Source organism: Heloderma suspectum, chromosome 7, assembly GCF_057233095.1.
Source record: "Heloderma suspectum isolate Gila_16-S chromosome 7, 16-S_ref, whole genome shotgun sequence".
Lineage (NCBI taxonomy): Eukaryota > Metazoa > Chordata > Lepidosauria > Squamata > Helodermatidae > Heloderma > Heloderma suspectum.
The window spans coordinates 51,473,051-51,487,845 of record NC_139464.1 but is presented as its reverse complement, the minus strand read 5'-3'; the positions used below and the strand labels follow the sequence as shown (position 1 = coordinate 51,487,845).

General features: G+C 40.1%; 1 protein-coding gene across 36 annotated transcripts in view; it reads left to right on the top strand.

Annotated features, from left to right (window-relative positions):
* APAF1 (apoptotic peptidase activating factor 1) overlaps positions 1–14,795 on the top strand; it is a 103,214-nt gene that overhangs the window by 37,762 nt on the left and 50,657 nt on the right. For all 36 annotated transcript variants that reach the window (XM_084810187.1, XM_084810177.1, XM_084810173.1 and 33 more), the window contains 5 exons: positions 849–977; positions 3,774–3,899; positions 4,908–5,027; positions 11,909–12,034; positions 14,079–14,204. In XM_084810187.1, the coding sequence (XP_084666313.1) occupies positions 849–977; positions 3,774–3,899; positions 4,908–5,027; positions 11,909–12,034; positions 14,079–14,204 (627 nt within the window). The remainder of the gene's footprint in view (positions 1–848; positions 978–3,773; positions 3,900–4,907; positions 5,028–11,908; positions 12,035–14,078; positions 14,205–14,795) is intronic.

Below are 14,795 nucleotides of genomic sequence, written 5' to 3'. Positions count from 1 at the left end.
CATTAAATCTGTTAAGTAGTCTATTATATAACATAATTGTATTTGTGGTTTAAAAAAGGGAAATGGTTAAGATAATTTCACATTAATAAAATGCTAAAATTATTCAGAATGTTTAAAAGACATTATTGTTGCAAATTAATTTTGCTTTGTTTTCTTTTAATTCTGTTGTATAGAATAAAAGAATATTTTATAAATATTATTATTTACAACATTTGTATACCGCTCCACACCTAAACAGTTTCCAGAGCAATGAACAACAAGAGATAAAATGAACAAAATATTAAAAGAATAAACTATGATATTAAAATTATTTTTTTAAAAATACAGTGCCAATAAAACTGAGGCTGATCAACCAAGGAATTGAGTGAAGTATTCTTCCTGGAATAGAGCTGTTTTCAGTAGGCGCTGAAAACAATGCAGTGTGAGCGCCTGCCTGACCTCCAGGGTCAGGGAGTTCCATAGGAAGGGAGCCACCACACTGAAGGCTCTTCTCCTGGTAGACTCCAGTGGGGCCATCGGTCCATGTGGAAGCACCAGGAGCATTCCCTCTGATAACCTCAGTGAGGCCCTATATAGAGACTTTTTTGGTTGGCTGGCAATACTGCCTATTCAAGGTATTGAACACTGCCTATTGGTTGACGGTACTGCCTATTCACTGTACCTTTGATCTCTAATAGACAAAATATGAAGTTGAAAGAAATCAGTAACTACGTTTTGATATTCAATCTTCTGTCAATGGCCATTGTTCTTGGTATTAAGATACCCATATTTAAAATTATGTAACTTTCAGAGTTAGCTTTTTAATGTGAATAGAACCATTATCTTAGAATGGATTATTATATTTACAGCTTTATGATGTTAAGACCAGTGATTTGTTGGCAGAGATCCTTGTAAGCCACCACAGCACTATTCAGTACTGTGACTTTTGTCCCAACAGTCAGATGGTAGCAGTTGCATTATCACATTATTCTGTTGAGGTAAGTAACTGTATTTGAGAAAATATAAGTAATTCCCTTCCCCACCTCACCTTTTCTGTTGCTCTGATAGACAGTTGCACAGTGGGAAGGGGCCATAACTCAGTGGTAAAGAACATGTTTTGCTTGTAGACAATCCCAGGTTCAACTCCTAGCATCTCCAAGTAGGGCTGGTAAGGATACCTGTCTGAGACTATTGAGTGCAACTTCCAGTCAGAGGAGATGATACTGAGCTAGGTGGACCAGTCATCTGATTCTGTATAAAGTAACTTCATATGTTCATTAAAAATTGTATGGAATCAGGCTCATCTGCCCAGTTAGAGCTAATTCAGATTGAGGAATTTCAACTTTTTTCCTGAAAGCCGTTGTTGGTATGCTGCCATGAACAGAGTTTACAGTTACTTCCATGAAAGCCAAGACCTTCATGGCTGCTGTTAGATTTTGACCAAAGTTCTGTAATATGCCTCAATCATCTCCCTAATCTATTTCTAGTTAGGACACTTGGATGTATGGCAGTTGTTCAGTCGTTCAGTCGTGTCCGACTCTTCGTGACCCCATGGACCATAGCACGCCAGGCCTTCCTGTCCTGCGCTCTCTCCTGGAGCGTGCTCAAGTTCATATTCATTGCATCGGTGATGCTATCTAGCCATCGCATCCTCTGCCGTCCCCTTCTCCTTTTGCCTTCAGTCTTTCCCAGCATCAGGGTCTTTTCCAGGGAGTTTTCTCTTCGCATTAGGTGGCCAAAATATTGGAGCTTCAGCTTCAGTATCTGTCCTTCCAATGAGCACTCAGGGTTGATTTCCTTTAGGATGGACTGATTTGACCTCCTTGCAGTCCAGGGCACTCGTAAGAGTCTTCTCCAGCACCACAGTTCGAAAGCATCAATTCTTCGGCGCTCAGCCTTCCCTATAGTCCAGCTCTCACAGCCATACATTACTACTGGGAAAACCATAGCTTTGATTAGACGGACCTTTGTCGGCAAGGTGATGTCTCTGCTTCTTACTATGCTGTCTAGGTGTGCCATAGCTTTCCTCCCCAGGAGCAAGCGTCTTTTAATTTCATGGCTACAGTCACCATCTGCAGTGATCTTGGAGCCCAAGAAAGTAAAATCTGTCACTGCTTCCATTTCTTCCCCTTCTATATGCCAGGAAGTGATGGGGCCAGATGCCATGATCTTAGTTTTTTTAATGTTGAGTATCCACAGATAAAAAATAGCTTCTAGATTTTCAAAGTTTTTACTAACTTAGGGCACAATTCTATGAATGTCTAGACAAAAAAAAAAACCCCTACAACTCCCAGCATTCCCCAACCAGCCTTGCTGAGGAGGAGTAGGACTTCTTTTAGTCTAAACCTGCATAGAATTGCACTCTTAGCCATTTCAGAAGCAAAATAGTCCCCCTTCTCTAATAAAATAACCTGTGGATTTTGGCCTGCACCCTCTTGGCATGGAGTGATGAAACACCTCTCAGTCCTGTTGTTTGGAATATGAATCTTTGTTAAGTAGTCTGCATTTTATCACTTCATTTACCAGATGAGCTTATCTCCATCCAAAAGTTCTGAAATCAACCTGGCACTGAATGTTTTGAGAGCTGGGGATACCTAATGCCGCTATATATTTGTGTGCATGTAAAAATACCATTTGTGTTTCAATTTATTATCCTTAATGTGGAAACTATTAACTGAATTTAATACATAAGACAAATTATTTTCCTTGAGTTAATGTTTGTCCATTCCGAGGCCAACAGAGGCTATCAAATTCTCACCACAAGCCATCATCCGGGCCATAATAAAGTTAGTTGCATGGTGTTCTTTATTGACCTGTTTCAGCAGAAGAAAAATAAAACTTCTAGGCTATGATCTTCATGTGGGGGTGCCAATTTAAGCCACTAATCTGCATATCTCTCTGATTTGTGGCTGAATATCTGAAAACAAAATAGTGACACCCCCCAGAGAGCCTTTTCTTGGAAAAATGGCAACATCATCCTTGGAAAATGCCATTGAAACCGCAAAGTCTACCACTTAGCTCTTGATTAACCATGTTTCTTGTAAGCAAATATCAAAGCAATTAGAGAAGCAAATTAACATATCAGTTTAGTCTTGCTGCATGGTGTGTTTAGTACTGTATGTGATGCAGTTTGTATAGTCTTGAGATGGCAACTTGGAAATGGAGTAGCACGTAGCAGGAGTCTCCCATTTCCCAATTTATTTGAATATTGTCTGATATCCTGTTTTAATTTCTGTCTTATATTTTGAAGCAGCTAGAAAAGTACAGAAAGCGGTATTACTTTAAGAATGTAATCTTCATTTAACTTGATTTTATGGCCTCAAGATGACTTGAGTCATCTACCTCTATATAATATTTAATATAATTTCGAGTAGTTACTTCTGACAACAATACTTTAAAGTTATAACTTAAAAGCGATCTAATATTCTACTACTACATGTAGTAGAAAATGTAGTGCATCTTCTGAAAACTCTCTACCCAAATGAAGTCTTCAGACATTGGCACATTCACAAATGGATGAAGGCGCTGACTCTAAAGAAAAAGCGGACTTTGGAATACCAGTCCCTGGGAGCGACAGCAGGAGGCGGATGTAGCCCTCATTTCATGCTAGCAGGCTTTCCATATAGAGATCTGGTTGACCACTTGGGGAAATAAAATGCTGGACTAGAGGCCTTTGGTGTGATCCAGCAGGATTCTTCTACTTGTGTTAAAAGTGAAAAGGGAGATGCCAAAAATTATTATCATAGTATAGTGCAAATAATTCATTTTTTAAAAACCTTCTATATTTGCTTTAGATATGGGATATTGAATCGCTTTCCAAAATAGCCGACTGTCGAGGACATATGAGCTGGGTACATTCTGTGACATTTTCACCTGATGGGTCTTTATTTCTCACTTCGTCTGATGACCAGACAATAAGGGTAGGCTTATTATTTTTCAAATATTTTCCAGGAATTTGTATTGCTTATTTAAGCAAGAGCAAGATCGTGACTATTTACTTGTCTTCCTGACGCCCTATCCAACAATAGATTTCCAAGGTCTACACATTTATTTATTATGAGTAATGAATGAAATGAGGAATTGTAACAATCAAAGCATGCACTAAATTTTGGCTTATTTGGATGAGTGCCATTTTCCTCATGTTATCGTCCCATTAAAAATCCTTATTATTGAAAATACTTTTGTAAATGAAATATTCCATTTCTATTCATAAGTAATAATTATTATTCTCTTCCCTGCACCAAGGCATCTGAGATGATGTGCAATATTAAAAATATACAGTTGAAAATCAGCATAAAATAGAATAAATACACTAACGTTAAAAACAGTCCATAATTGCTGAGCAATATGTGTAAACAATAAATCACTAAACCATAACACTGGTGATAAAAGCAACCCAACAAAAAAGTATTGGGCAATAAAAGCAATATTACACAATAGTAAATAGCATCAGCAAGTCGAAATAAGCAGTGTTAACTGCTGGCAAAGCCCTTTCAAAATAAAGAATGTCTTCATCTACTGGTGGAAAACTGCTATCTAGCTGGTTAGGTAGGTTCCCTATGGCAAGAAATTCCGTAGTCTGGGTGCCACTGTGGGGAAGCCCCTGATCCTGGTGCTGCTTATTTTATTTGGATAAATTATAGAACCTGGAGCAAAGCCTCTTCTTTTGGTCTTGGAAGACTGGGGGGAGGTGTATGAGAGAATTACAGTTTGATTAACTTGACTGATTATATTAAACCCTTGCACATTTCTTCATTAACTAGCTTCACTCATGAAAATCAAATAAAATGACAATACAAAATTGTTGTATATTTTTAACTGAGTAAAGACAATCTTAAATTCAACTTCTGATTTGTGTGTGCATAAATGTTGTGTGCTTGAAATTTAACTTTGCAGAACTTCTGCTGTCTCATTCTTCTCTTCAACAGATTTGGGAGACAAGTAAGGTGTGCAAGTCCTCTGCTGTTGTTTTAAAACGTGAAATAGATGTCTTGTTTCTGGGCAATGAAGTGATCATTTTAGCCATTGATAATTTGAAGCATCTGCAGGTAACTATGCTTATGTACTGTATTCCACTGAATAATTTTGGCTTGGCTATGGGCTCAGTGACTTAACTAAGGGTACTTGGCTTCAGTTCATCGTCTGTAAACAGGACTAAGGTAGATGATATAATTGGCTATCTTACAGGCATGCATGGTGTAAGAATTGTAAAGATTAAAAGTTGGAAGGTCTGTACACAGTCGGGCTTGCAGAACTACACCTTAAGTTGATCTTAAAAAATCACACAGTAGCTTTCTGCTGTTGTCCCTTGATGGTATCCCTGCAGAATTACTCACCAGAAGAACTTCTCACCAGCATGTCTTCTGCCAATAGGTTATCTCCCTTGCAGCAAGATGTGTTTTTTAAAAACTTGGCTGAAGTGTTGATTCTTTTGAATCCCATTACACGATGAAAAGAATATAGAGTCCAGTGTAGCTTCTTACACAAAAAAATGGATCTACAGACCATGCATTTGAGTTTTTAGGAACATTTTTATCATCTTAGCTTTGATGTTGCATTTGAAGTAGGAGAATTTCATGAATGAGCTGTGACTATAAGTAGAAAAAAGAATATCAGAAGAAGAGATTTCATAATTTCTCATCTGAACTTTATTGGGAATCTTTGTAGACTGTTGTTGTTGTTGTTGTTGTTCAGTCGTTCAGTCGTGTCCGACTCTTCGTGACCCCATGGACCATAGCACGCCAGGCCTTCCTGTCCTGCGCTCTCTCCCGGAGCGTGCTCAAGTTCATATTCATTGCATCCGTGATGCTATCTAGCCATCTCATCCTCTGCCGTCCCCTTCTCCTTTGGCCTTCAGTCTTTCCCAGCATCAGGGTCTTTTCCAGGGAGTTTTCTCTTCGCATTAGGTGGCCAAAATATTGGAGCTTCAGCTTCATTATCTGTCCTTCCAATGAGCACTCAGGGTTGATTTCCTTTAGGATGGACTGATTTGACCTCCTTGCAGTCCAGGGCACTCGTAAGAGTCTTCTCCAGCACCACAGTTCGAAAGCATCAATTCTTCGGCGCTCAGCCTTCCTTATAGTCCAGCTCTCACAGCCATACATTACTACTGGGAAAACCATAGCTTTGATTAGACGGACCTTTGTCGGCAAGGTGATGTCTCTGCTTCTTACTATGCTGTCTAGGTTGGCCATAGCTTTCCTCCCCAGGAGCAAGCGTCTTTTAATTTCATGGCTACAGTCACCGTCTGCGGTGATCTTGGAGCCCAAGAAAGTAAAATCTGTCACTGCTTCCATTTCTTCCCCTTCTATATGCCAGGAAGTGATGGGGCCAGATGCCATGATCTTCGTTTTCTTAATGTTGAGTTTCAAACCAGCTTTTGCACTCTCCTCTTTCACCCTCAACAAGAGGCTCTTTAGATCCTCTTCGCTTTCTGCCATTAGGGTGGTATCGTCTGCATATCGGAGGTTGTTGTTAATTCTCCCAGCAATCTTAATTCCGACCTCTGATTCATCCAACCCGGCATTTCTCATGATGTACTCTGCATATAAGTTAAATAAGCAGGGTGACAATATGCAGCCTTGTCGTACTCCTTTCCCAATTTTGAACCAATCGGTTGTTCCATGTCTGGTTCTTACTGTTGCTTCTTGACCTTCGTACAGGTTTCTCAGGAGACAGGTAAGGTGGTCTGGTATTCCCATCACTTTAAGAATTTGCCACAGTTTGTTGTGATCCACACAATCAAAGGCTTTAGCGTAGTCAATGAAGCAGAAATAGACGTTTTTCTGGAATTCTCTTGCTTTCTCCATGATGCAGCGAATGTTGGCGATTTGATCTCTAGTTCCTCTGCCTCTTCGAAACCCAGCTTGTACTTCCGGTAGTTCTCGGTTCACATACTGCTGAAGCCTAGCTTGTAGGATTTTGAGCATCACCTTGCTGGCATGTGAAATGAGCGCAATTGTGCAGTAGTTTGAACACTCTTTGCCCTTCTTTGGAATTGGAATGTAAACTGACCTTTTCCAGTCTTGTGGCCACTGTTCAGTGTTCCAGATTTGTTGGCATATTGAGTGCAGCACTTTAACAGCATCATCTTTTAGGATTTTAAATAGCTCGGCTGGAATACTGTCATCTCCGCTAGCTTTGTTGTTACTAATGCTTCTTAAGGCCCACTTGACTTCACTCTCTAGGATGTCCGGCTCAGGTTCAGTGACCGCACTATCATGGCTATCAGGGACATTCAGATCTTTCCTGTATAGTTCTTCTGTGTATTCTTGCCACCTCTTCTTAATCTCATCTGCTTCTGTTAGGTCCCTGCCTTCTTTGTCCTTTATCATGCCCGTCTTTGCACAAAACGTTCCCTTGAGATCTCCAATTTTCTGGAAGAGATCTCTAGTCTTTCCCATTCTGTTGTTTTCCTCGATTTCTTTGCATTGTTCATTTAAGAAGGCCTTCTTGTCTCTCCTTGCTATTCTCTGGAACTCTGCATTCAGTTGGGTATATCTTCCCCTTTCTCCCTTGCTTTTCGCTTCCCTTCTTTCCTCAGCTACTTGTAAAGCCTCATCAGACAGCCACTTTTCTTTCTTGCATTTCTTTTTCTTTGGGATGGATTTCGTTGCTGCCTCCTGAACAATGTTACGGACCTCCGTCCATAGTTCCTCAGGCACTCTGTCTATCAGGTCTAATCCCTGAAATCTATTCCTCACCTCCACTGTATATTCATCAGGGATATGATTTAGGTCATACCTGAACGGTTTAGTGGTTTTCCCTACGTTCTTCAATTTAAGCCGAAATTTTGCAAGAAGCAGCTCATGATCTGAGCCACAGTCAGCTCCAGGTCTTGTTTTTACTGACTGTATGGAGCTTCTCCATCTTTGGCTGCAAAGGACATAATCAATCTGATTTCGATATTGACCATCTGGTGACATCCATGTGTAGAGTCGCCTCTTGTGCTGTTGGAAAAGAGTGTTTGCTATGATCAGCGTGTTCTCTTGGCAAAACTCTATTAGCTTTTGTCCTGCTTCATTTTGTACACCAAGGCCATGCCTGCCTGTTATCCCGGTGATTTCTTGACTTCCTACTTTAGCATTCCAATCCCCTATGATGAAGAGGACATCTTTTTTTGGTGTTAGTTCTAGAAGGTGTTGTAGGTCTCCATAGAACCGATCAACCTCAGCTTCTTCGGCCTCAGTGGTTGGGGCATAGACTTGAATTACTGTGATGTTGAATGGTTTGCCTTGGATTCGTACTGAGATCATTCTATCATTTTTAAGATTGTACCCCAGTACTGCTTTTCCCACCCTTTTGTTGACTATGAGTGCTACTCCATTTCTTCTAAGGGATTCTTGCCCACAATAGTAGATATGATGGTCACCTGAATTAAATTCGCCCATGCCTGTCCATTTTAGTTCGCTGATTCCCAAGATGTCGATGTTCAATCTTGCCATCTCATGTTTGACCACCTCCAGCTTACCTTGATTCATTGATCTGACATTCCAGGTTCCTAAACAATATTGTTCTTTACAGCATCGGATTTTCTTTTCACCACCAGACACATCCACAGCTGAGTGTCCTTTCGGCTTTGGCCCAGCCGCTTCACTCTTTCTGGCGCTACTTGGAAATACCCTCTGCTCTTCCCCAGTAGCATATTGGATACCTTCCGACCTGAGGGGCTCATCTTCTGGCGTCATATCTTTTAGCCTTGTGATACGTTCCATGGGGTTTTCTTGGCAAGAATACTGGAGTGGGTTGCCATTTCCTTCTCCAGTGGACCACATTTTGTCAGAACTCTCTGCCATGACCTGTCCGTCTTGGGTGGCCCTGCACAGCATAGCTTATGGCTTCACTGAGTTACGCAAGCCCCTTCGCCACAACAGGGCAGTGATCCATGAAGGGGGTAGACTGTTGTACCGGTATCTTATTACTACTACATACCATTTTATTCAGCTTGGAACATGAAGCTAATTGGTCAGTGGTAAAAGCCAATATAGAAAAGATTAATTGTCCATTTCTGACTGGGCAGCTAGCTACTAGAACAGCACAAGTGTCTTTATTTCTTACATTGATATCTCACCATTCATCCAAGGAACTCAGAGCTCATGGGAATTAACCCATTCTCCATGTTATCCACTGTCATTCCAAAATATGTGAACTATGCTTCCAGCTCAGGATAAGATGCAGACATAAATAAAAGAAGAAGAGCCACCTGCAGTCTCCCAGTCATCTTCTGTCTTGGCAGAAGGTGTTAAGGAAGATCTCGTCAAAGAGCTGGTGCTTATTTTCTGCTTTCTACCTTCATTGTGAAAACTTGGCCAGCATGTCCTTTAAGCCCTATTCTGACCCCATAATGGTATGTGAAACTGAAAAAAATCATATATTTTGCTTAAAGAAAATAAATTGCTTTAGGCAACTTTTTTGAAGAGGGAAAACTCCTTATTTGGACCGCCCTTTTGTAAAAGGATTTATAAACAAGGATCAAAGTAATGATGTTTCCTCTTTCTTCTTCAGTGTAATATATTAGTGTTGCTATGGTTATTTGTGAAGCAGGAAATAGAAAAGGCTGCAGCTGTGCTATGCTGGTGTTCATGTCTGCATACCACTGAATAGTTAAAGCATTTCTGAAAAATAATTACAAGCTTTTTTTAGACATGGAAGAACTTCCAAAGTGAAGTTGTGGGTGGTTTGCCCTAATATAAAGCTGTAGCCACTTCTATGCAGTTGTCAGAAGCCCGATAAGATCAGAAAAGCAGGCATTCTCTTTGCATTGTTTTTAAAGAGCAATGTGTCAGTCACACCCATTGGCCACCTGTTTGAATTTTAAGTAATTGAACCTGTGTAGTGCAGCCTTCCTCAGCCCGGTGTTTTGAAATGTTATGGATTATAAATCTCATCACCTCTGATCATGCTGGTGCTGATGACAGTTGTAGTCTAAAACATCTGGAGGGCACCAGGTTGAGGAAGGTGTTTCTTAAATATTCTTGTTGTTAAAATATTGTTACTGGTTCTCGTTTTTCCTCTGAAATGACAAACATCTTTGAGCATTGATTCAAACTGTGTATATGTGTGTACGATGTTTGAAAACACCAAAAGAGGCTATCTAGCAAGGTAGTTCTTTGTATAAAATGTGCGTATATGTTGCTTGAAGTATTGTAGCTTTATTCTAGCAAGGACTATGTACAGCTTTTCTTGGCACACAGACAATGTTTGTAACATACGTAAAATAGAAGTACTGATTTCTCGCCTGCACAGAATCATGTCATCCATCTCTAATTTTACCACACTCCACTGATTTAGATGTCCATTAAATGGAAACAATCATAATAAAATGGCAAGGATAACACACCTTTTATATTTTATTATTTTCAATTGTGATGCAGTTTTACTATCTGCAGGTTCTTTGTAGTGGTGATTGTGCATGCAGTTACAAGTGGTAAAGAAACAACATTCATTTCAGTGCTACTAGTGTGCAGAATCATAGCTAATATTTCTATAATGAACATTGTAAAAGTAATACAGTTCGTCTAAACAGATCGTGTTCTTTTATAGCAGGGCTGTCAAACTTCTTTCAGCCTGAGGGACAAGCTCAATTTTTGAGAAGCTCTTGGGGGCTGCATTCCAGTGGTGGGTGGGACCAAAGGCAAAAGGAGGCAGGGCCGAATTACCAGAACATTTTAACTTAAACCTCTTACTGCCAGGAACTGTGTGAAGCTGTGATTTTTAATAGTGTATTTTAAGCTGTGATTTTAGTAATATTATATGTAAACTGCTTGGGGATTTTATTATATTAAGTGGTACATAAGTATTAATAATAAGAAAGAGAGGCCCTTCTCATTTGCCCACCTGTGAGAGCAGTTAGGTGGGCAACCACACATGAGAGGGCCTTTACTGCAGCGGCTCCACACCTTTGGAACAAGTTGCCATCGGAGGTCCTCCATGCTCCGTCATTGCAGGCTTTTAAGAAGGCCTTGAAAACGTATTATTTTACCATGGCCTTCTCTTGATATGATTGCTGTTGTTGCTGGTTTTGCTGTTGGTTTTATTGTCAGTCTTTATTGTTGCTTTTAGCGCCCTTTTATTGTGTTTATGTTTTTATCGCTTTTAATATTTTAACTGTTTTTATGTATCTTATTGCAGTGAACTGCCTTGGGAGGGCTTCTGCCAAAATGATTATTCTAAAATAATTAAAAAGTCTTCTAAATAATTAAATAATCTTCAAAATAATGCTTTATTATTCTAAATAAATATAATAAAATAAATAACCTACGCCTTAGGAGAAGCATTTCAAGCTTTTAGAATGGGGAAAAACAGTGTGAAAGCGAGGAAACCACCAAATGATCAGTTTTCTGGGAAATGGGGTGTGCCAGGAAAAGGGGTCCATCCTCTGGGAACCCCAGAGGGCCAGATTTGGGACCCCAGGTGGATTGGATTTGGCCAGGAGGCCTGAGGTTTGACATCCTATTTCATAGAGAAATATAAATGAATTTATAGAGAGACTGTATGGTAATAAACACAGTGACAGATACTATCTGTGTGGGATGTATTTTGTAGAATACTGCCTAATATTGGTTATATTCCTGTTATTTGGTTGTTCATAAGAGACACTTGGATTGGAGAATCCTGGGTTCAAATCCCCAGTCAGTCATGAAGCTCACTATATGACCAGCCATTTTGGGACCACCTTTTCTCTAATCTAACCTGCCTCATAGAGTTCTTTGTAAATATAATGGTGGTGGCAAAGAACCATATATTCTAGAGTTATTTGATTTGAAGAGCAGATAAACATGTAATAAATATGAACTGAAATTGCCACTGTTCTTAAAAATTGCCTCAGAGGTAAAGGATGAGGTCAGATGCTCTCCTTAGTGCTGGTGTGCTCTTTTGAAAGTTGGAGGATGCTGTGCTGTAATATTTCCAATTATGCATTGCATTGTAGCTCATTAATGGATACACAGGCCATACTGTTTATCAGACTGAAGAACAGGAGCATTTAATTAGCTGCTGTTGCCTAAATGAAGACCTGCAGGCTGCTGCCTTTGGACAGGAAAATGGAACAGTAAAGGTAAAGCCATTGAGTTTCTGAATGAGTAGTTTATGATTTTGTTTTCTAATTGTGATCATTTCAGGTACTACACAAAAATGACAAGATGGTACTCATAGTGCCACAACCAAAGCCAATAAGATAAAATAAGTGGAAAAGGATTCTATTCTGGATAATTCAGGTCTGTCAACCACAGAACACCTGTTCTTCCTAAACTGTCTGCCATGTAGCAGCATTGAAAATTGATGAAAGCTTCCCTAGGTCAAATGTATAATCACATTCTCATTGTTGATATTCATTTCACACTTAACTGCTTTGATGCAGAACAGCATATTTATTTAGTCATATTATAAATATCAGAGGAAAATAATTATCTGCTTCTCTGTATTTGAACAAGTCCTGTTTGTGGAGAGTTATCCAATGAAAAACACAGATTTCCTTAATGAAGGACATCAGTGAATTTTATGGCATATTTCTTTATCCAAAGACCTAGTGGCTTGGACTATTTAGACTATTCGAGACTAAAGTAGAGCACTGAGCATTGAGGTCACTTTATTGACACCTGGGTTCCTTGCAAATCAAAATGTATAAAGGATGTTGTAGTATTTAGAATGGAATAGTACTTTGCATTTTAAATTACTTCAGCGTGTTTGCTGGGATGCTAAAATGCAGTTATGAAGGCATTACTGTTTCATAGAAAAAGCATCAATTCCAATAGATTATAATAATGACGGTGATGATGATGATGATGATGTTATGAATGTGTCCTGTTGGCTGTTAATAAGAATGAATGTAGATCATGCAGGCTGTTGTTGCAGGCTTCATTTTAATTTTCTCCTTTTAGTTACATTAATATCAGGATACACTGCTATAAAGAAGTAGGTTTTTAGGCTGTGAGGCGAGGCCCATTATTGTGTTCTTTCATAAATATATATATTGATAGGCAGTAACTCCCCAGACTTTGAGTTAAAAAATTCTATGCAGAATTTCCTGTGGTTTTTTTTGCTAGGACACATTTAAAGGAACAGCCTGAAAATCAGTTTTTTCAACAGCGGTATAAGTATGTTGGACTGCAACTCCCATTAGTCCTAGTCAGCATAGACAGTGGCAAAAGATTATGGGACTTGCAGTCCAACACCATCTAGAGGATCACAAGTTGCCCAACCCTGGGGGTAGGGTTTGCAGACTTTTGCCAGTCATTTTGAACCCTCTGGGACCCAGCTTTGCAAAAAGTATGAAAGTTATAGCCCCAGCTTCTTACACCAAACAGGTGGAAATTCTACAGATAACTTGTAACCCAGGGTCTGGGAGGTTATTGCCTACAAAAAAAACTAGAGATTATTTAGTCCCAGGGCGGTGCCATAAAATTTATTTTATGAGCACTTTTCCCAGTTATCTCACGACCTATTTTTCTATTGACGCAATCTCATTCATTATATTAGGGCTTTTAAAAAGAGAGTTTAATAGCAACCCCTTGTCAAGGGCTCCTTGGAGGCCTCTCAGTCTAATCCAGTAGCCAAGTCCAGACACAGACAAATGGATTCTTTTCAAAGCTTTATTCCTCTTTTACAACTTAACAACTCTACTGTTAGCAACTAGATATGAGCAGCAGAGTACCTATGCCCTACGTTGGAACAGTTGGTCCCCGTTTGAAAGGGAATTACTGGCAGACCCCTGAACTTAAGGACTAGGGAGAGTCCCTCCCCTTTTCCCTTGGATCCTCTGGGCACAGCCGTTGTCTGCGCGCCAACCGGGCACTACGCCTCCTTTCTGCGCCCTCCATTTGGCGCCGCTCTCTGCGTTGGCGTCGCGCGTCCATCAAGTCTGCTTCCCGCGCTCTGTCACTCCCAAGACTGCTATCTAAGCTAGGAATGCTGGTGGGAGGAATCTCCGTCAGCTGTTGGCCCTGGGATAGAGGAGCGACTCTTCTTCCTCAGAATCAGAACTACTCTGGGATTCTATGGGCTCAGTGTCCACCCTGACACCCCTCTGCTGTTGATTTTTCCTCTAATGTGCATGCACATTGAATTCCTCACAACATGCCATTGTCTCTCATTTTTAACAGGTATTAAACCTCTCAAGTGGGAAAATTTTAAAATCCAGAAGTGGACATAGGGAAGCTGTACAACATTGCCAGTTTGCTTCTGCTGGAAAAACACTTATTTCAAGCTCTGATGACTCAACTATACAAGTATGGGAATATTTTAAACTCTTTAGGAATGTATAATGTTTCTGAATAAAGTAGTAACAGTCCAGCTGTGTGGATTTTACAAGGGTTAAACAACTCTTGCATAAGCTATGGTCTGTTTTAGGGTTATTTGAGGGTTGTTTAACCCTTGCACAATCCCTGCCATCCAGGTTTGCACAACAAGCCATGGCAACCGCTGTCCAGGGCTTGCTTATTCAAAATGGCAGCCAGCATGCACCACAGCACCCTGAGGGTTAATTAACCCACGAACTACCCCTCTGGTGAATGGCTAGGTAAGGCTTTCAGAGCTTAGACTGCCAAATTTTGTTAAGGGTGGGTGTAGCCATATGTCCTGTCCTAATTGGTCAGTGTTCCAACCCTTTAGAAAATTGATAGGAAACTGCTTGGCATTTTTCCCTTCCTGGAGACAAGGGATAGTACCTGTATGGGTAATCATGGCAATATTTCTGATTAGCTCTGCTATGTAAGAGCAACTGGTGGCAATACCACAGATCATGAGAAGGACATGTGGGGGAGTATCTGGGACTCTGGACTATTGCTTTGAGGTTCCCTCTGGATTTTTTAGAGGCTAGG